Source organism: Patiria miniata, unplaced genomic scaffold (assembly GCF_015706575.1).
Source record: "Patiria miniata isolate m_02_andy unplaced genomic scaffold, ASM1570657v1 HiC_scaffold_9, whole genome shotgun sequence".
NCBI lineage: Eukaryota > Metazoa > Echinodermata > Asteroidea > Valvatida > Asterinidae > Patiria > Patiria miniata.
The window spans coordinates 12,637,549-12,660,179 of NW_024037076.1; the positions used below are offsets into that span (position 1 = coordinate 12,637,549).

General features: G+C 40.9%; 1 protein-coding gene across 1 annotated transcript; it reads right to left on the minus strand.

Annotated features, from left to right (window-relative positions):
• Positions 1-430: 430 nt before the first annotated feature.
• On the minus strand, positions 431-14,308 carry LOC119720520 (zinc finger CCCH-type with G patch domain-containing protein-like). Its single transcript, XM_038190218.1, has 13 exons — positions 14,257-14,308; positions 11,210-11,312; positions 9,598-9,782; positions 7,886-8,125; positions 7,575-7,675; positions 6,788-6,850; positions 5,918-6,078; positions 5,011-5,248; positions 3,923-3,987; positions 3,570-3,761; positions 2,604-2,713; positions 2,131-2,210; positions 431-1,581 (listed from the first exon to the last, which is right to left on the minus strand). The coding sequence occupies exons 1-13, from the start codon at positions 14,302-14,304 to the stop codon at positions 1,443-1,445; spliced, it is 1,725 nt and encodes a 574-aa protein (XP_038046146.1). The 5' UTR covers positions 14,305-14,308; the 3' UTR covers positions 431-1,442.
• Positions 14,309-22,631: the final 8,323 nt, after the last annotated feature.

Here is a 22,631-nt window from a genome sequence, read left to right on the forward strand (position 1 = left end):
CTTCCCCCCTCTGGAAAAGAGAGGGGGAAAAACGAGGGGGGGGGGAGGCGCGGAATCAAATTGGTATTAATGTCCCTGCCCCCTCGAAAAATGATAATTGATAATACACTAAAAAAGTACAGGGATTTCAGGGGAAAATGTGCTATGCACCCTCTAGAACAAATCCTAGCGACGCCCATGCCTGTCGGTGTAATCTGCTGGGCTTATCAAAAAAAATAAAATCTGTGAAGGATTTTTGTAAGGATTAATTGAATACAGGCCATGGTTTGACATTTTTTTCTGTAGCGGGGACGGGAGTTAACATAGACACACAAAAAAGTGGACCCCAAATTTATAGATCGACCCTCGTGTTTGCATTCATTGTGTTAAATCTTCACAATTGAAGATTTAATATTTTTTTAATAAAAAAAACAAAAACTTGAGTCTCCCGCTGTGCAACTTGTAGGCATAATATTTATTACAACTCAAAACCAAATGACATTAAAACAGAACCTGATGCTATTACAAAGCAATCATCAGCCTTTGTAGCTTTTTTCTCTTGGTGTATTTTCTGATGTATTTGCCAAAGGCTTATATTTGAAGTCTGTGTGTACTCACAGGTGGACATTAAAAAAAATCAGCCCTGTCAAGGTTTTCAGCAACCGTAATGTTACCAATTATAAGCATCCATATCAAGTCATCCGTGAGTATGGAACACTTTTCATCGATACAAAAGTAATTTTCCTTTTCCATGAGATAACCCCATACCGGTACCACAATCTAGAAGTTCAATGTAACGATACCTGCTACACACATTGAAAATGCAGTATCAACTACACATTCCAATCGCCAGCCAATCAGAGTCGACTTTAAGAAACTGTGACGTCATATTGATAAAAAATGTGGACTAAGCTGTTGATTGGTCAATTTGGCTGCCGTGTTTTTGTAAAACAACAACGGCTTAAAAGTAGAAAGATTGCGGCAACACCATGTGGAAAGTAATCTCTTCTAGGAAGAAGTGTGATTCTTAAAAGAACAGGTTGCTTGAGTGAAAAATTCCTTTATCTTATCCGCCACGCAAAGCTTCAAGTCACATATAACAACGGGTTACCAAAGACCCGACAGAAGGCGCCCGCTGAATGGTCAGAATCTCGAGGTCAAGACGCAGTCTTGTTTTACAAAATTAATCGCCCAAATCTGCTCGCATATCATAGACCCTTGCTTCGCAAGGAGATACTCCATAGACTATCCAGTCTGTTAGTAAAAACGTCATACACGCGCGCACCACTGATTACTAGCCCCCGTTGGATAAGCACTCAAGCTGCGTTAGCTTCCCGTTCCAATAGTTCCAATACTACTTATTGGCAGTGGATGTGGTTTTAAGTGATGCCACACTAACAAACTGGATGACGCCACCAGCTGCTGAGTCGTGCAGTCGCAGAGAGTTTTCAGTGGCCACCCGTTCAGAAGACCATGAGTTTGCGGTGTTCCTCTCTGCTGTTCCGCTGTCTCTTTATCTTCTTCTCTGAGGATTTCAGATTGTGTAGTATACGTTCCGTCCCGTCAATCTTCTCCTGGATCTTGGATGCGGTCATCTTGTCCCTAGGGAGAAGGTGGAGTCTTCAGTTATAACAATGCCCTTTTGTAAACATTTTTATTTTAATTTTTCATAAATTCATAGAAGGAACCTATGTGCAAGCCAGTGGGTTGGGGATGTGGTTAGGTATTGTTTCCAGGTTTACCCACATATTCCCATTATTGGATCCAAAGGTTGATTTAAGGAACAGTTGAAAGTGTGTTCCTGTGTTCTTTTCGAGTTTCATCATAGAAAAAATAGATTCCTTTTCTAAATTGCTATTTTTTCTATCAGTACAAAAGTTATTCACTTTTGAATGAGACATCAACCGAAAAATTTTGGCCCATGTTATTTATTGAATTACTACTTTACAATTTTGAAATATTGGCTGCCAGATAATAAAATTTCGTTCTTGCGGGGTAGGCTGGTTGCAGCCACACAATCAGTATCGCTAATATACAGACCAGGAGCCAGTGCCCGAAACAAAAACAAACTTTCTCAGAGTGTTAGGGTTGAACTTCAAATCCATTTTCACACCGTTTTAATCTCAATACGACGGCCCCACAAAGCCATACCTCTGGTTTCTCCGCAGAGATTCCTGTAATCGCACAAGCTGCTTCTCTGTGCTCCGAATGTCCTCTTGTGTCCTGACAAGCTATCAAGAAAACAAAATAGGATGCCTTCCCAAGTTAACAAAAGTATAAACTAAGAAATTGTATTTCAAAAGACCTATGATCCATTGATCCAATTCTAATTGCACTTAAGACCTCCAGAACTTTTATACTCTCAAACAACACATACAACAGTCTAGGTTTACCACACTACTGAGGACCCTCATTGTTCCCTTCTTTTGTTCCAATTATTTGGACTGTAACTTTTCACGACATGTCCCATGAAGTTTATACACTAAAACCTCCCAAGGACTTGGGCACAGGTACTGGAAGTAATTGTTCACAGATAACCCCTTGTTCCCAGTCCTCAGACATAAAGGTTAACCAGGTACAAACCCACACACCTGAGCGATAAACCATCGTCCCATTTCACCAACCTGTATGTTGAGTTTCCTGTTTGGTTTCTCCTCCTGGGTATCTTTTGTGGTGTCCTTTTCTAGAAAACTTCTGCTGTCCATGTTTCGGTGAATCAACTCAGTTATTTTTGCTGATATTCAGATAGAAATACAGAAGAAATCAAATAAACATCACAAAAAGAAAAATTGACTGAGTACAATTGTTTGCAAGCAATTCTTTGGACAGAGCTTTTATATCAGTACTCTGGTAATTGTCTTGCAGTAAATGTACGTATGTCACAGTCTTCCATGGATATCAGTGTTGAAATCAAGTTTCTTTTCCATTAACTCTAACCCCCTAAGCTAACGGCGCAGCAAGAAATTTTTCAGGGAGGGGGTGACCACCTTTTTTTCCTCTGAATATTTCTAAGCCATGTCCAAATACTGCACACCAAGCACAAGCGGGCCATGTGCAGAGAGTACATTCAGCATATTGATCAGATGTGTGGCTACCACTGCCTTCCCCCCCCCCTCCCCCCCTCCCTCCCCCCCCCCCCCCCCCCGGGGGTGGGGGTGTGAGGTTAACCCCCATCACTGCCCACTGTACTATAAGCATACTCGTATAAAAGGTAATATAGTACAACTTAACCCTTAAACAAGACAATATGGTCAGTACACAGGCTTTTGATAATAAGTAGATTATGAGTATTTGAGCAAACAAAGATGCTGAAATTTTCTGAAGGTGTGCTTACACTGTTTTACTTGAATCCTAGTCTGAGTAATCTTTTTTTGCAGACAGGCTGTGCATCATAATACTCATTCCAATTCACTCAAAATACTCAATGCATCATAATACTCATTGCAATTTACTCAAAATACTCAATGAACACCATCCAAGTTCTTCAGCTTGATTCCCACTGTTCCACCCTACATTTCAGTTTATTCTGGGTCTCAAAAAAAGGACTCAAGTCACTCAACCGTAAAAGTGACTATAATATTCAGACTTACTTTTCTTGCCGCCCAGCTTTCTGTTGATGAAGTCGAAGACGTTCTCTTTCTTCCTCTGTTCACCGTTCAACAAAGACGACCCTCCTGGGTTGTGCTGGTGACCTTTGACCTTGCCTTTCTTCTTCTTTGGTTTACCCACAATGCCGAGCTTCTTCATCTCGCGCAGCTCCATGCATTTGTCCAATGATTTACCTGTTGACAAAAACTACACACTATAGACTCTCATACTAAAAATATGTTGGAAAGCAAAGAATGTCAGTGCTCGACTGGTAAACAAGAACCTATAGGAGTTCTCCAAGACTGTTTCGTGTTTAATTTTGTGTATGTGACAATATCAATCTTACTCCACTTACCCTGTGGAACAATAACAGCTTCCACTGGTTCCACTCTGCCCTCACCATACCTGCCTAAACCCTTCCTGAAAATGTAAACAAAAAGACATAGTAATAAGATAAAGGTTTACGGTAACATCGTGTGGCAAATCTCTTTTGTGAGTTTGTGAGGTTCTGGAAAAAAACGGGGGGAAACTTAACGTTTCGGACAGTATGCTCTGCCCATCATCAAGAGAATGTTTACGATGAGCTTTGACATTAAAGTATTTAAAAGGGTTAGGTAGAACAAATTTAAATTGTAGATTTGTAGCCAAGCACTAGTTATAATTTTGTGTAAAGGTCTTGAATAAAAAACAATGGTATTTGATGTGCAATGTCTCCAGATGACGGGCAGAGCATACTTTCCAAAACATTGAGTTTCCCTTGGTTTATTTCCGAACCTCACAAACTCAAAAACAGATTTGTCACATGGTGCTACCGTAAATCTTTTATCTTATTGCTACCTTCACCATGCATAAAGACATAGTGCTGACAACAATTGGAAAGTGCAGATCAAATACCATTATTTTTTTATTTAAGACAGCTTAGCTACACAATCTACCATTTAACATTGCTCTGCCTCACCCTTTTAAATACTTTAGTATCTAAGTTCATCCTCTGATAAACAAAAATAAATTAATGAGTACCCTCCAAAACACTCCATTCGGAGCCCTTGTTGATTGGGTTTTGCATCTATGTGGAGGGTCTGGCATGACCAGCTGATTGGCAAAAATATTACACTCAAAAGCAAGAGTTATGAATCTAGCACTTGATATTAAAATTTGTAGACACTATAAACACTTAAATATATCTTTGTTTTGCAAAGATTTAAGTTTGAAACTGTGCAAATTTCAGACATTCTGCCCTCCATACCAAGACTAGGCAAGCCTAATCTGGTCTCATTAGTTATCAGAGTTAATTGTTTTGGCGAAGGTGAGGCTTATGCAAGTGTAATTCACAAGTGTCTGTCAGTCAGTGAGTCAGGCGCAAAGAGGACTATAGGCTTGCCCCCTTGGACCAGCAAATACATATAAACTAAATTTAGTGCTCATAGTGATAGACACACCTACCCGAATTCATAACCCATCTTGGCCATGAGTTTGGAGCCTATCCCCCTGGTGTGGGCCTCCCATTCACCCAGGGGGACACCGTCTCCTGACGGTCGCCAGGCAACACAGGGAAACTCCTCCTGCTGCTCATCGGGTCTTGAGTAGCTGGTAGATGGGAGACTGACATCATCATCGTCATCCTCGTCGCTATCGTCTTCACTGGATGATGAGAGGGGTGGTGATGGCTCCGCCCTTTGTTCTGATAAACATTTTGACAATGAATTTTATGGTGGGAGACTGGAAAAGTTTTGAACTTATTACTGTGCATATAGTATGGGCAGAGGCATGGGTAAACCCGTCCACTAGTTCCTTCTGGCCATTCTATAAAATTTAGCAAATTCTCAGATAATTCCGACAGTTATTTGTGTATGATTGAATCAACTAAACAGCAACCAACAGAATTTTCAATTCTTTAAAGATTCACCTTAGAATTTAGGGGGAAAAATACAAAAAGTGACACACATTAATGCCAACAACTCCTTTGCACACAACACATTTTTTTCTAAAACCACAAATCTAATAATTTTTTTGGGCTAACAACTTTGTGTTTTGTCAAACAGCAAAAAGTTAAGTAAACAGTTAAGCATCAATATTAAAAGTCAGTGTTTTGACTAAAAAAAATACTGGATCTGTTCTGATGACATCACACTCTTTTTACGTGTGTGCTTTCCTATGGTGCTCAGTGGACCGTGGGCCCCCACTGGCTCCATAGGAAAGTGCACATGTAAACAAAGTGTGACGTCACCAGTACAGAGGCTTATTAGTGGTTGGTTGATTGAGTAGAAATCATCAATTTTTTTATCAATCTGGTCAAGCAGTGATATTCTTTGTCTCTGCCAATGAATTCTAACATCAACTCTATTCTCACCTGATGGTAGAACACTTTCTACGTCAAGCGTTGCCGTGGTACCATACGACTCGTATTGCACTGTGACTTGGTGTTGCTCCTCGTCGATGTGTTGAATGGATGCAGGGTACCAGACCCCATCACTGTATCTTGCCAGGCATGGGGCTTCTAGCTCTAGTAAACTGCACAGTGTTTCAAAGGAACATTTAAAAGATCCTTTGTAGAATTGTTTTGCAAACTGTTGTATCTGCAAGTGTCGATGTGAAGCAGAGTTTTCAGATAATAAAAGAACAAAATACATGTCAAATTGAGACTGCCACACACTGAGAAATGTCAGAGACTATGGTTTTTTATTTTTTATTCATAAATACCTAAGACAGTTTACCATTCCCAAGTGGCCAGTCTTTAACGGATGATAAAGACATGGCTGGCTGGTCTTAAACACTTTTCTAGTGTCACATGAAATTTGGACTCCTATGAAATCCGGTGCCTTTTACCATTTTATTGGTTGAACTGTGTGAGCATAGTGCCTGATTGGGCACTATGCTCAGGAAATTACACAGGCACGATCTCTTGAAGCATGTCTAGTTCACGCTGACGCAAATTCCATGCACTAACCTATATTAGTGAACCTGAACCACACGTGACCTTGCTTCAGCCAACCAGGATAAAGAACAAGCAAGAGGTGTGTTATAACATGTTTTATTTCAGGTGGATAGTAAATTTTAGCTCCCCTCGGTATTAAAAGTTGCAAACTAGTTTTGCCTTTTAGGAACTGTAGTTTGTCAACTTCCAATACCTCAGGGAGCTAACAACAACTAGCCACCCTCAAACCATGTTATATTTGTACATTATTACATTTCTTCATATATCTTATTTTTAAATACTCACCCGAAGTCCGGCTCTCTGAAGGAATGCAACTCTGATAACTTGACGATATATCCATGGGAAAACCTGGAGATTTAATAAGAGAGCAAGTACGGTCAATTATGTATAACTTTCAGAGTTCTCATTTACATTTGGCACACCGTTTTATTTTGCTTTTGTCAAATGATCATCAACACTTTTTCAACAAATGCACTGCACTTTAAAATGATGTCGAAGGCCAAAAAATATTCGGTCTCTGGTCAGACCAAAGTTCCGGAATTGACGCGGCCATGCGGTTTTGGTTTTTTTTTTGGTTTTTTTTTTTTTCTTCAAGCTTGGATTGTACAGACAAGGTGGGGTACTATTTTGCTTTTTTGGTGTCCTCGTGTACATTGGTTTCCTCCATAATTTGCCTTGGTGCAATTTCCCATTCCTTGGTGCTCTTTGGTAAAAAAAAAAATGAGGAGGTGCGGAAATAGAGGGCGCTGTTGGAGCTACCGCGGAACATTTTGGAAAAAAAAAGATCGCATGATTAAAATCGACGCGCGCGCTGACCAGAGACCGACTTATTTTTGGGGGGGGCCTAATAACTGCCTATAGTGGAATCCAGCGACCAGAATTCGAAGCTTTTACGACGGTGGTGTCACGCTCACGCGCATGCTGCACGCGTTCGTAAAGACACGGCACACATGCATTTTAGTATTCCTAGTGGTCGAAGGATCCAGGAGCGTGTGTGCCCTACCTGAGCGCGTCTCACACAAGTCTTGCGGCACCGCAGAAAATGGCTGCCTAAATGCGACCTGCGACCTACCTACAATCCTCGACTGAGAATCGGCAGGATCCCTCTAGAAAGTAAGGGCAGGGCTTCATGGACATGGAGGTAGGATTGCAGAACAGAACCCTGAGTGATGCCTACAGAAGGGGAAAAAAAACAAGAAAAATGGCTTTTCTCTTTTTATAAATGATAGCCCTGTATTCTGAGGCTTTGAACACAGACAATAGAGGTTTCTGACAAATTCAGGTATGAAAAAAAAAGAAGCGGGCACGGATGAGAAACTCAGGGTTTTTTTTACTTGGCGTCATTCATAGCAGCAAATGCAATGGAATATCAGTAATGGTTACCTCTTCCTTGACATCGTTCCTGGGCTCAACACACAGCACCACTGCATTCTGCCGTTGCCTGCCGCCCCACTCCTCCATGTGATCTACGCTGCACTTGGTGCCTGATATATCATCCTCCTCCCTCTCCTCCTCATCATCAGCACCTGCTGCCTCCTCTCCGGTTGTCTCACTGATCAAGGAGGAGGTTGAGTGGGATGGGAGGACTGTACTGTCATCATAATCATCATCAGCAATAGCTGCCTGTTTCAAACAAGATTTTCGAAACCAATGTTAAAAGTAACATGAATGTTCATTCAAGTACTAGTGTATTCCTTCCTGAAGCCCCAAATGAAGATAACTCAAAGACCATGTCCCAGTGGCCTGTTTTGCAACTTCAGCTTCACTGCAAAGAGCCAGCGATCGGACTGCCGGCATGCGGGTTACAACTGGGGCCAGCGGTAGTGATCAGGCTAACTCGCAAGTCAGGATTTTGTAGCGTTTATGGGCTGGAGTCCGATCACGATGGCATCGTGTACGCTGCATCCCCACTTGAAAAGACGAAGTGTGCAGGCAGTAATGACTCACGAAAAATAAGGTTCACAATGTTATTTACGCACCCTTCTTTGTGACTGTTAGGCTGCAGTTTCTCTGGGAATGGCTGAACAAACAATTTGTGACCCGCTCTGCAAAAATGAGTCTGATGTTGCATAGCTTGAATTCCAGCTTTTACCACTTTTAAATGGAAACAGTGAACATTTTCTCAAAATTTGGATTTTTTGATATTGTTTTATTTTGGTTGTTTGATAGTTTTAGTTCAGATATCTTACACAGAAATTTAAATATTGTAAGAAAAAGACTAACAAATTTATGGTTTTTGGTGCTTTTCTTGGTTAGTTACAGTGTATTTGTAATTTTTAAACCCTTTTTTTTCATTGAGACATTTCTTGCTTTTCAAAAACTTGACAGAATTAAAAAAGGCACAACAGTGTAACCAAATGTCCTAGAGAGGCCCATGATATACCAAATGAAAGCTTATTTCATTCCCATTTTATTAATGTAGTTAACTCAAAATTTCAGTTTTGCCACAACAGACTCATTTTTGTGGAGCGGGTCACATTTAGTTAAACAGAGGTACACTGCAGGAATTTTGAGTACTCGTGTACTCTTCTATTGACGGGAATGCAGTATTACTTTTAAATAAACAGAGTTTTGGGTTATCCGAATTTGACTTAACGAGAGTTTACTGTACTGTAATATTTTGGAAGTAATGCATGTCAACATTGAATGGAGAGATTTAGGACAACACAGAGATGCAAATGAAATGACCCAGTATCCGGTGAATCTGTTACGCACCAACTATGGCACCGTCCCAACTATAGTTGGGACACAGTCCCAAGTATTTGTTGGGGTAGTCTTATCCTGCCCCAACAAATACTCAAGACTGCCCAACTATACTTGGCACCATTGCCATAATTGGGGCGTAACAAATCCATTATGAAGTAAACATGTTTAAGAATGTTTTGGGAACCAGTCTGGATGTAAAATCACACCGAGTTGTTTGGGAGGTTTGATCCTGTACAAATACTATGAGAGATGTGAATCAAACTTTAGTAAAAACAAAGAGTCTCTTTCAAAGTACTCTGTACAGAATAGTAACGACTAAAATATCCCTGTTGGTTTTGAAGGATCTAGGATAATCAGTGATCGGAATTTCTATCAGGGGAATTTCACACCTGAAACGCAGCATATTCGTCATCAAACTTGTCTGTGGAGGAACTTGCAGTTGATGAGTGCCCCTGCTGCACGTATCCATCTCGTTGTGGAGACTTATCTTTCACAGATGAGCTACTGGTTTCGACTGAGGATGAGCCATCCACAAAACTCAGCAACTTGCTCTTCTTGAGGGACAGAAGACTCTCTTTTCAAAAAAGAAAATTATTCGGAAGTTTGCAATTAGACTTAATTGTCTATGGATATTTAAGATTAACAAACAGCTGTCATAAAAGCCGTGATCAATCCATCCAAGATGTTTAACCCTAACAACCCTGAGCCCATCAAGCTCCAACAGCGGGTTTTGCTTGATTTTGGCAGGGTTGGTACCGAACACTGGCCAGCTGGTGTTGGACTTTGATTGACTGGGTACCAAAGGCCCAGGGAGACCCTGTTGAATTTTGTGAGGTTCGGGGCAGAAGGGCATGAGATTTGTGAACACGTTGGAGTTTGAGGGAGTTCACTGGCATTTCTTCGTGGGTATGCTCACCCACGGTCCTCAGCACAGTTTGTGGTCAAATGTGCATGTACAGTGGAGTTTGGGGGAGTTCACAGGCATTTCTTCGTGGGTACGCTCACCCACGGTCCCCACTATACTTCTGTTCAAATATATTGCTTTATTTTGTTAGGTTTAGTACCATCCCTATCCAATCACTCGACAATGCATAGGCCCATCCATACCAAGTCAATCAAACTCCAACAGTTGGAGTTTGGCAGGTTTAGTACTGTTCCCTGTACAAGGCCTGTTGGAGTTTGGCAGTTTTGGTACTACCAGTGCTTACAGACCTGTATGCAGCTGTTGAAATTTGTTAGGTTTGGTATACTTTCTAGTGCAAGAGCGTAGGGTTAAAGTATTCAACATGCTACAGCTGCACCAAGTTTTGTAAAATTGATCCGAAGTGTATAGATCTCTCTCATAGGACACCGTCTTCATAGGAAAATTTCAACGCCATCAGGTGTGTGTGCGCACAGTTTGCAAAATGTTCTTAACACACCCGCATGTTGCTCGAAATTTCTTTGAAATACGGCGCAGCCAATGCGCGCAACAACAATTTGATGCAAAAAATGCCGATGAACGTGGCAATCTGTAGGAAGTGGCTGCACAAGATCTTACATATTGTATACAAACATTAACTGCTTCGAGTGGTATGGTAAAAACTAGCATCCTGAGGTGATCTATGGAGCATTCTGTTTTCCTGAGGCATAGCTGAGGGAAATGGTATGCTCCATGGATCACCGAGGGAGGCTAGTTTTACTACACCATGAGTAAAAGCAGTCATTGTTTAATTTAAAACACCTCACCCACAGATTTCTGCTTGATATTTTAAGAGATAACTGATCAATTTAACCAGGTTAAATCTGGTTGTTACATTGGTTTCTCTGCTTATAGTACACTTTCAGAACGAGGCCGCTATTGTACAGTCTCTGTGGCTGGACACAGCAAGATAGTAATAATTAAAAGCAAATGCCATGTGACTCGCTTTTGGCAATCACGATACAGAGTCTGTGAATGAGGCGTTGTAATATAAGTTATGCAAGAAGAGCAGCAGAAGCGCCCACCATCACAATATTTACCTTCAGTCAGCTGAATAACCTGCTGCAGATCGTCTCTGAGTTTAAGCAACTCTGCCTGGCCCTCAGTGCCAGCACTCAGCAGTACTGTCTCTACCTGCTGAAGCTGTAAAATGTCGAAAAAAATTAATTTCACTAGAAGGGTCCATGCAATGTAATTTTTTTGATTCAATCCTTGAAAACACCCCTTTGTGTTCCATTTAACCTTATTTTTACTTTCGTTTTGCCATTTTCAAGGATATTTTGGTGCCTTTGGGGTTTTTATGCAAATGAAAATTTCCACATTCATGAGCAAAAGTGTGATGTCATTTCAGGCAGAAACCTCAATGTTATAGTTGATTTTCCACAAAAAGTCATCAGATTTTGAAATATTTTGCTGCCACAAATGTTCTGTTCTTTGGTGATTCGTTGTTGTGTCAGTACTTGGCAGAAAGACAGTGAGCAAACTTTTTGTCACAGATTTTTTCAATGAACAAAATTTGTTGATTCACAATTCGAACAGAAAAACCCTACAGACAAATCCGGCGGCAGCCATTCTCTGCGGTGGCGCAAGGCTCGCGTGAGTCGCGCTCAGGTAGTACACACGCACACCAGACCCTTGAACTAATAGGAATACCAAAATGCGCGTGCGTCTCATCTTTAAGAATGTGTGCAGCATGCGCGCGAGCATGACACCACCGCAGTAAAAGCTTGTAATTCTGGTCGGCGGATTCCATTATAACTATAAGCCACTTTGGAGTTACAACTATGACTGCACACTTTAGATGACAACGATTAAGGTCTGTGGATAAACAGTGTGCCACACGCGTGCAAAATAATAGCAGCGTACCAACGAAATCAAAGAAAAGTTCCTTCTTAGTAGATGCAAAATGCCGATTGCTTTTAACTGGACCATGGTTTAAAGCTATAGTCCATCATTTGCAGCTATCCGAAAAGTAACTGGCGTAATTATTGTTGAAAAACATACTTGAAAGATAGTAAGGGGAATAAACTCCCTGTGAAATTAGGCCTATTCTTTCTGGCAAGCTGTCATTCTGAAGTAATCAACGAAAGAAGGCTTAAGAACGGTGCTTCTTAACCCTAAAGGGGCCGGGTTATTTTGACCATCTCTCAGCCGGGGGGGGGGGGGCGGATTCCCCCAAGATCTCAGCCATCGAGCGACGAAAAATTTTGAAACTCGGCACATGCATAGAGCAACTCTTCCTAAACATACCCAAGAAATTTCATGACTATAGGTCAAAGGGTTTTGGAATTATGGCTATTTAATTATTCATATGTACGAATGGCAATTCTGCTCTGTGTACACGACGTATATGCGAAAATTCAGTTTTCACGGCGCATAGTGCCGGAAAATTTTTCGCTACGCGGCAACCCGTGGTCCGATTTTTATGTTTTTGGTATCAAAAGATGCGCAAAGCTCGAGGCTAAAAAGTCATAACAGCTCGGGTCTCGAAAATCTTTTTTTTAGAGGCTATCACGGAAAAAGTTGAGGGGGGGCGGATTCTGCCCCCCCCCCCCCCGGCCCCTTTAGGGTTAAGACGCACCGTAGGAAAATTTAAATTAGTAGTTCATTTTGTTATTCGGTGAAGCGCGCGCAAGCATTGGCACGACGCACACGCACCCCCGGTTGCTATAATTCGTCGGATCAGTGCGCGACATTGCGTAGCTGCAATCGGCTCAGCGAGAACGTGTCTCGGACGCTGAATTCAGGCGCAATTCAAAACATGATTCAGCAACTTTTGATTTGAAATTGAGATCCTAGAATGCTGTTTTTCTCGAAATATACAGCTGAAGCTGAGCTGAAACTTCATCAGGTTAGTTGTTCAGTACCCTTCTTTAGATTTTGAGCACTTTTGTTGCTTCAAACGAATAAAATGCACAAATTACAAATGATGGACTATAGCTTTAAGATAATTGGTTTGCTCCAACTTTTAAAAAAAATTGCAATGTGCGGATTCAGTTACCCACGTCCCCCATAGACTTGTGTACATTATATGCTTTGTTTATCCACAGACCCTAATTGAATTGTCATCGAATGTGCGCACAAGCAGTTGTAACTCCGAAGTGGCTTATTACTACTGATCTTCCTGAAATGACATCACAGCAACAGCGCCCTCAGTTGTCCGGATAAGCATGGGAAATGTTAAATGTTTTTGAAAATGCAATCTTCAATCAAATTAACCAAAAAGGGATAGTTTTCATGGAGAAATGTTGCAACCTGACGCCACTTTTTCTTTATATATCATGTCAATGAAGGTCAGTCAATAGTCATTGCAAAAATGATAATAAGACATGAATCTGAGACTGAAAAACATTTCCAATCTTCTTGTTAAGAATACTTGGACAATTTTCTTGACTCTCCATAGACTTTGTACACAACCACTTAAGTGGCGTCAGGTTGCAACATTTTTTTCCGTTTTCATACATTTAGAGGATTACAATACAAAGTTTAAATATTTAAATACTTCTGGGAGGCCACTCATTGCAAAAATGTTGATAAGACATGAATCTGGGACTGAGAAACATTTCAAATTTTATTAGAAAACACTATGAAAATATGAAGTGGCTATTGTTACAGCAGCCATTGTTAAGCGCCCTCTACGATACTTTTTTGATACGCACGCAGGTATATAATTATTTGTTTCCCCACATTTTAGCGAGCAGTGCGACAGCTCAGTCGATAAAGGGTAGGATTTTACACCGCAAGGTTGCGAGTTCGCATCTCAGTTTTGCACTCAATTTTTTTTCCTTTTCTAACCTGAGGCTTTGGAGGATTTTTTTTAAAAGGAAAATAAAGTCCGAATTTCATAACGTTCAAATTCATTTTTTTCATTTTATATTTTCTTCTCATGTTTTTATAAAAGTTGCAGTTCTACCGTAACGATAGAAAATGGGAAATGCGTTACGGCTGCCGTAACGATAGCCACTGCGATGAAAACATACTCGACTCTCGACTCGAGCTCTCATTCTCAATATTGGTAGACATTGATAGATTTTGTACACAACCATTCACGCATTGATTTTAACCCGTGGACAGATGAACATCAAACCTGTTGTTTATATGTAAGGATCGACGTTTGTAAGGTTTCTTCTTCCATATCATGGACTGTTTAGCTGAGCACTAAACAGTCGCTATTGCACCGAAAGTGACACAAGCGTTGCAATGAAATGAGGAATCCGCCAAAACTGCTTACACAAAAAGTTACATACGGTGCATGCACGCAGCCGGCGCGCGAGCATGTGGAAGTATTTTAAACATGGTGCCCTCGCAAATTATTCAGTGAATATAATGAAAAGAAGTCAGACAGCTAGTTAATATTTTTTATTTTGCAACGTGTAGTTGATGATTGGCGGAACTTACAAATCTAGTTTTGAGCCATGGAGGAATATTCCTCTATGCTTGAACGAACCAAGATTACTAATTGTAAACCCACTTCAAAAATTCAGACGAATAATTATAAGACATACATCAACTTAAACCTTTATTCACCCTCTTTCACTTTCTGTCCATCGCCATGTTGAAAAAGAGCAAAAACGGCCGGGGCGGATCCATGCATATGGTGGGGTAGGGGGGGGGATTGGGGGTAGCTTTCGGGGAATTTCGCTTTCCGGGAGGGGGGGGGGAGATTTAACAGGCATGTGCTCTTTTTTTGCATAATTGTCATAATTGTGGCCCAATGAGGGGTGGGGGGGGGTAAAATCCCCAACACCCCCGTAGATCCGCCACTATTGAACCATTATTCCTCCATGATTGAACACTGTAAAAACTGCCTTACCACTTTTTCACGCATGTTTGAATCTACGACATGCTTAGGTTTATGGCCGTCTGTGACATGCTTACAGGTACATGTCACAAGTGCTGTAGTCTTCAATTATGAAGTTAGCACTTAATTGGAAGAAGATGACTAAATCATCAACCAGAAGGCGCTACACTGTCACTAAAATATAAATAATAAGAGTATATAAAACATGATTAATGCAAATACACACTTTTATAATTTTTTGCATCGCTTGTATCAGAGGGGGGATCGAACCTTACAAATAAATTGAACTTTTGTATAAGTTATTATTGACCTAACAGGCTCTCAGAATGTGCAAAAAAAATCTACACGTGTCTTAGACTAAATGTGAAGAAAGAAAAGTGTTTAAACTCAAAGTATTGTACAGTGTATGTGTTGCAACTTGTCAACCCTGCTTAAAAATAAATTAATAATTTTGGAACGCAGTACATGTTACCCTAATGAAACCACAGACTTTCAAATCCATTGCAAAAAGATCAGGCTTTTCTTGAAAAAAAGATTGCCTTTTACACAACGGCAAATGTTCGGTCAAACGCCCTGCCAAAATTGTTATTTTGACTCATCCATGACAATGAGTGACAGAACCTACGACAATGAGTGGCAGACTTGGACAGACACTGTTTACCTGCGGTACTTATCAAAGTTTGTTCTTCGTCAATGTAAATCAAGCGAAAGAAGCTGTGAATGATGACAAGCATCCTGTCCTATATTGTTACTGTCTTCCGCCGCGAAGTACCAAATCTTCACTTCAGTGGCGGTCAAGCATTTGTCCCGCACTAAACGGCCACCATTATACTGCACCGCCCCGCTTAGCTTCAAAGGACCCGCCAAAGGGTCTTCAAGTGCTGGCTTGACAATGGACATACGCATGGCGACCGTCCACATTTGGACCTGCCTCAACATGCTTATACTCTACAAAAACTGTGTTTTTCTAAACACTTTCTTGATATCAGTTTGTAAACATGTTAAAAATATTAAAGATGTTCAGAGTAAGGATAGATAGTGTTTGGCAATTTAATATTGATGATTATAGGAATTGAACGCATGGTGTTTAGCTTGTTTCACAAAGTGATAGCAAGATTGTGTTTAACTGCTAATCGCAGTTCTTAGAGTGTAGTCTGAGTATCACCCGTTGTCCACGGAGCCCCCTCTGTCTCCGGTCCAACGTCTGATATATCTAAGCATGCATAGAAATTCACGACGTAACTTCATTCCGAAATATGGATTAAGATTTTGATTTCCTTTGGTGGGCGGATATGCGACTCAATCCGAGTTGATCATTGTGCTGGTTCAGTTTCCACCATTACTGGGACGCTCCAAACGCACTCAATGGGCGCAGTGGCGTAGCCAGGATTTTGTAGGGGGCCGGGGGGGGGAGACCAGCACAACATGGGGTGGCACCAAGGGCGGACCCCAAACCAAATTTCCCACAAAAGTCCAGGTGCTGCAAGTTCGAAAACGGAGAGGAGGGGAGGGGTGGGGGTGGACCTCTTTTGACGCTAGCGGGGGCTATTTTTTTAATACCAATTTATTCACATTTCATAAAACGAACATATCCCTTTTGCGTGCAGACTGACCCCGGTCTAAACATCATCGATACTGACGGTAGGGCGAGAACCAGGGTACCCCGCGAGAAACATTGTCTGGTAGCCAATAATTCGAACTTGTAACTTAATTGGTTTTTGACAACTGCATTATTGTTGTTTTGAGAAAGCCAATCTCCATTTAGATCTGCAACGAAACAAAAATTCAAACAGTCTGAAATTCGGAGATTGTAATCTCCACTTTTTCCATTAATTCATCACAAAACTCACGGTCATTCTCCGTCTTAAAACTTGACGACGAATCAGGTGGGGTTTTTTTTCATTCATAACCAGCTAAATTTTTTTAATGTCATACCGACTGACGAAAAAAAATGTAAGGTTTGTCATACGTATTTCGTGGTAAAACATGATGCTGAACAAAACAAAACTGGCCAAAATATTTAATAAAAACATTTTTCTTAAGAAAAATGACATGCCCCTAGCTTTTGTTGTTCCATGACCGGCCAATACATGTAATCTGTGTGCGGAAGGCTCTTCTGCCGCGGTTTAGCGGTTAAAATTCATATTTTCTCCTACAAAACCACCCAGTCTGATCACTACCTTTAATTCCCAAGCTTATTAATTGGGCTTGAAATCATAGTAGATTTTGAAAGATCTACATGCAGAACTCCATTGAAAAATGGTCCTGACATTTGGGTTTCCTCTTTTTGACTCACCCTGTACGTGCGGCTGTTTCTGGGGGGGGGGGGGGGGGGGGGGGGTTGAGGCGACAACTTGGACACCATGGCACACGAGTGCCATATGGCACTCGTGTGCCATTCAAATCACTCATGACCGGCCAATACATGTAATCTGTGTGCGGAAGGCTCTTCTGCCGCGGTTTAGCGGTTAAAATTCATATTTTCTCCTACAAAACCACCCAGTCTGATCACTACCTTTAATTCCCAAGCTTATTAATTGGGCTTGAAATCATAGTAGATTTTGAAAGATCTACATGCAGAACTCCATTAAAAAATGATCCTGACATTTGGGTTTCCTCTTTTTGACTCACCCTGTAGTGCGGCTGTTTCTGGGGAGGTTGAGGCGACAACTTGGACACCATGGCACACGAGTGCCATATGGCACTCGTGTGCCATTCAAATCACTCATTCAAATCACTCGTGAACTTTTCAAGTAACGGAATTTTAAACACAAACACTGTTTTAAAGTTCTGTCCACGTAGGGTCTATGTTATGAAATAAAGACATAGCCTCTTCTTGCTTGCATGTCAAATGATTGTGTTCGTGTGTGATACAGGTTCGTCTCTCTCTCTCTCCACTAATTTACCAGCACAAGCTAATGCCGCCAAAAGTTATGAAGCTCTATGGAGTTTTCAATCAATTCAGTACATTTTTTTCCACAGGCAATAAACAACATCAACAGCATGAAAGACACACAAACAAAATTTAGTCTCATATGAAAATTTGTTTAGATATGGCCGCTGATTTGTCCGGGCCTTCTTTTCCTGGGATAGACCTAAACTTGTCTAGTTTGATATCACATGATGAGCTGCAAGTGACACCTAATCCCCGAAATACACACGAATGTACCATCAAGTAATTAGTCCCCATTTAACACAGAGCATCCTGAGCGTATAGCTTGAATGCGGTAAATGGCTGATAAACATCCAGTTGTCACCTCCAACTGCCTCCAACTCTAATATTGACCATCCTGATTGAGTGACAACTGCTATTTAGCCAATAGGTCGCCTTTTTCGAGCGGTGGCTTTTGAAGCTACTGGACAATAGGAGTTCGCGTGGCGGTCGTCGTGTCGCCTTTGATACCTGCCTGAACACGCCCTACCAGATACCCATTGAGGAATGCTTCGATCATACACCTCTTGGTGGGCGGGTCTATGGGGAGAAGAAATGAAGGGGTGGTAGCTGCACAACCCGTATACCAAACTGATCTTAGGCTTAAAAAAACAACAACAATAACTTGAATTGTATTTTGTTGACTAATCTGATAATGTGACAAACTTTCCAGTTTAATCGAAATGATACACAGTAAAACTACAACGATCATTCCTGTTTCAAACTGTTGTCTTCTGCACTACATGTGTGGTGGTACATGTACTATTATTTATAATGTTGAATGTTAACAAAATAACATGCAAAAGATGCTTGAATGTATGGTTACCCGTCGGTTGCCCGTTGGTATGGCGTCACAGGGCACATGGTCTATGCGTTCTTTTCAAACTCAACGATCGAAAAAGGTCCGAAATTATTCCATTACTTAACGCGGGATTTGTTTATGTTTCGCATCAGTAAAAAAACGTTTGTAGCATTGCACACACAAAAAATCAGTTAAAATGAAAATCAATGCAAAGTTATTCTTTTAATCACAAAAAGAGACATCTCTATATTTCCAATAGACTCCATTGTCAGACGTATCAATTTAGTCGAATCCTATTAGAAATAGAGATTTCTCTATTTGAAATAGACATATGCCTATCTCTATTTATATCTCTACACAGATATACAAGTATCTCTATTTCTACAATATTTCGGAAATAAATGTCACATTTGTTCGCCATATACAAAACTATCATTCCTCATGTACGGGGTGTTAAAAAAAGGGTAAAACAGATGTAAATGTGAATTGTAAACAATCTAATAATTGTTTTCAAATAAGTTAAAGATCATGTGAAACACCAATGTGTCTCCTTGATTGTGTGTCTGTGCCGTTCACAACATTTGAATCTTTGCATAACTTAGCCAGCAATATTAGCCAGATAAGTTGGCTGAGTACAGGTTTTGACCATTGACACAATAATGAATGCTCAGTCATCCGTAGCCATCCCCTGGCGGATCTTTTTTCAAGATAATATTTCAGTAACTATTTCCACAAATGGTTAGAGAGTTCTGTCATGAACCAAACATAGAAAACCAACTTTCACAGTTTTGGGTTTACATCAATATCCTCCAACACCCGATAGATTGAGTTAGGAATAAAGGAAACGTGTTGGTGGATATAATATTGTGCAATGTCTCAATCAAAGGTGAATAACGTTTGTACTGCTAGAAAAACAGTAGGGGGCACCGCACGGGGGGGGGGGGGGTACCCGTCTCCAAAAAGAGGGCGCTCATCAAAACTGACCATCATTATGCATACTGGAAGATGCCGATTTCATGGCGCATTGTAATGGTTTTGGGAAGCTTCTTTTGTTCTTGTTTCCAAGTTTGTAACACTTTTCTGCACTCATTCAAACCTATATCTGAAGAGTATACAGGGTGAGTAAAAAAAAATTGTTTTAGTAAAGTTCTAAATGTAGCACGTTCAAAACCTAGAATATGAAAGCTCAATTCATAAGCTTTCTTTTAGTATAAGAATCTTTCAAATCACTGATGTATTTTTCAAGTTACGGACTTTTAAACACAAACACCGTTTTAAAGTTGTGTCGCGGATCACAAAAAAGTAAGTGTGCTTTCAGCAAAACGAAAACAAATCACATTTCGTTTTGCTGATAGAACGCACACCTTTTGTGTCATCCGTGGACAGAACTTTGAAACGGTGGTTGTGTTTAAAATTCTGTAACTTGAAAAGCACATAAGTGATTTGAATGATTCTTGTACTAAAAGAAAACTTTTGAATTGGGCTTTCATATCCTAGATTTTGAGAGTGCTACATGCAGCACTTCACTAAAACAATAGTCGCGACATTTGTGTTTCTTGGTTTTTTTTACTCACCCTGTAGAGTTTGAGAACTTCTAATTAGTTTGTTTTGACCAGGTAACAGGCGAGGGGGCGGGGTTATGAAGGGGTTGAGTGAAGGCGTTTCGAAGGCACGCCTTTCTGGGAGAGGGGGAACTGGAAATCTATGATGCTTTCTCCTGAATTCTCATTTGAGAAAACATTTAGAGACTCTTTAGCATTCAATTATTTTTCTTTGGCGCATTTAGTCAGCGGCTGAAGGGTGATTGCAACCCCCAACCCAATTTATAACGTAAAATGATCCTCAATTGTCTGATATGATACCCCTTTAATATGGACTCGTCATGATGAGGGGTTAAGTGTAATTTGTTATTTGTATTACACTTAATCCCAAGTTACGCGCGAATTCCCAGCAGTAATTCACAACTGTTTATTGACCATTCTAATTAATTAGGCTCAGTTTCGTTGACGGCTTACACCGCGTTCCCACTTGAATTGGAAAAAGGTGGATCAAGTCCTGCATTTTGGTGTGATCGTTATCTTACCGCAACGAAACCGCAAGACGCGTTCCCACTTATGCTTGATCCACCTTTTCGTACGGAAATGCCGGGTCCGAAAGGTCACTGAGCTCGGAATTACGCGCGCTCTGTGGGAGTGCCATTGTTGCATGGTTGCATGCTAGACCAGGATGGGTCAGTTTTCAAACAGCACTATCAGACTTCACCGACAAAAATTACGCGAATTCACCAACATAAATCACGGATCCGTAGAGGATCCGTGCGTGCATAAATTAACAGGTGAAATCCAACAGATCAGAGCCGCTCATTGTGTGACATCACGGCAGAAACCAATGCATCGATAAGGGATTCCCTGGTTCTGAAGCTTCTCATTGGTTAGAAACGGTCACATGATGTACTACGACATCATTTCCAATTTTCTATAATCAATACTTCAGATTTGTCACCTCAGTACGTACCGCGTTATCGGCACTATTCTCATCGCATACTCGTAAGCTTTTCCATGATTCTGTGCCAAAGTGAAGTCTTTTGGTGAGTGCGGACTCAGAGTCATTTATGGATGGAAAAATAAGTAAAATTTCACGAATGAAAAAAGGTTTAGTAATGAACGAACACGCAACAAAAATAAGGCCTAGTGTAGTTTTAGGATACCACGTGCGCTTTTGCATGCGCGGTGCTATTCCGTAGTTCAGCAGTTGTTTATTGTGCATGTTGTATACGCTGGAAATGTTCACATGAGCTACACGCCTGAAACGTGTTTCTTCGTTCATGAGACCGCAACATTTTCGCGCCACTCGTGCACCGGGCGGATGTTAACAGGTCAAATTGCCGGATCAGATCCACCTTTTGCGTTCCCATCTGATCGTGATCCGGCAATTGCCGGATCTGATCCACCAATTGGGGGATCTGTATCCTGGTCCAGAGGTGGATCAGAAAAGGTGGATCTGATCCTGATCCACCTTATAACGGTTAGCGTTCCCACTACACACAATTGCCGGATCTGATCCACCAATTGGGGGATCTGATCCGGCAATTTGGCAAAAGGTGGATCAGATCCCCCAATTGGTGGATCAAGTGGGAACGGGGTCTTACGTTCGAAGTGACAACTGGATGTTGATCAGCCATTGATAATGCGCACACAAGCTATGCTAACAGCTTCTATGGAATAGATCGGATGTAAACCATCACGAAAGATTAGATGCAGTATGCCAAATTAAACAAAATCAGATGACTATTAACCCTAATAGTTTCTAGAACTTAACTTTGAAAATAGGCTCCGAGTCTTTCCCGAGGAGAGCTAAGCCAATTTTGACTCCTCGTTAGTAAAAGAGGTTCGAGATTGAACAAGATCTTAGCGATTTCAAGGCTATCGTTTAATTTGCCTTAACAAATATACCCCCTCCCCCCATCCACAAACACACAAATGGTCACATACGGGCTCATTTAGGGAAGACCTTTGTTTCCCTTCTTTTGTTCTCCTTTGTTCCTAATTAAATCTCAAACTCCATAGCGTTTCCCTTATGGGGAAGATAGATTTCTAAAAGCTTCCTTATATGAGGACTATAATTGTTCTATTTTGTTTACTGCCACATACGGAACCATGTACATAAACACAAAAAATAAAAGTATTTAACCCCCAAAAAAGGAAAATGCAGGTTTCTTGAAATTAGTTATTTTATAATAAAATCAGACGATTTTGAAATTGATGCATGCCTGCATTCTATTCATCCCCTTTTCATTCATGGTTTCGTGAACCATTCATAATACAAGTGGAACAAAAAGGGTGAGCGCATACACCTTATCGTCAAAATAATGAGCTCCAATCTCACCCCTCACCCAATGGCGGCACCCCCCCCCCCCCCCCCCCCCCC

Excerpts from the sequence above, each read along its gene's own strand:
- LOC119720520 (XM_038190218.1), bottom strand. The coding sequence starts at position 14,304 with ATGGAAGAAGAAACCTTACAAACGTCGATCCTTACATATAAACAACAG. Across the intron at positions 7,676-7,885 it reads GGAACGATGTCAAGGAAGAG|GCATCACTCAGGGTTCTGTT; the intron begins GTAACCATTACT and ends CCCCTTCTGTAG. Across the intron at positions 3,988-5,010 it reads AAGATGGGTTATGAATTCGG|GAAGGGTTTAGGCAGGTATG; the intron begins GTAGGTGTGTCT and ends TTACATTTTCAG.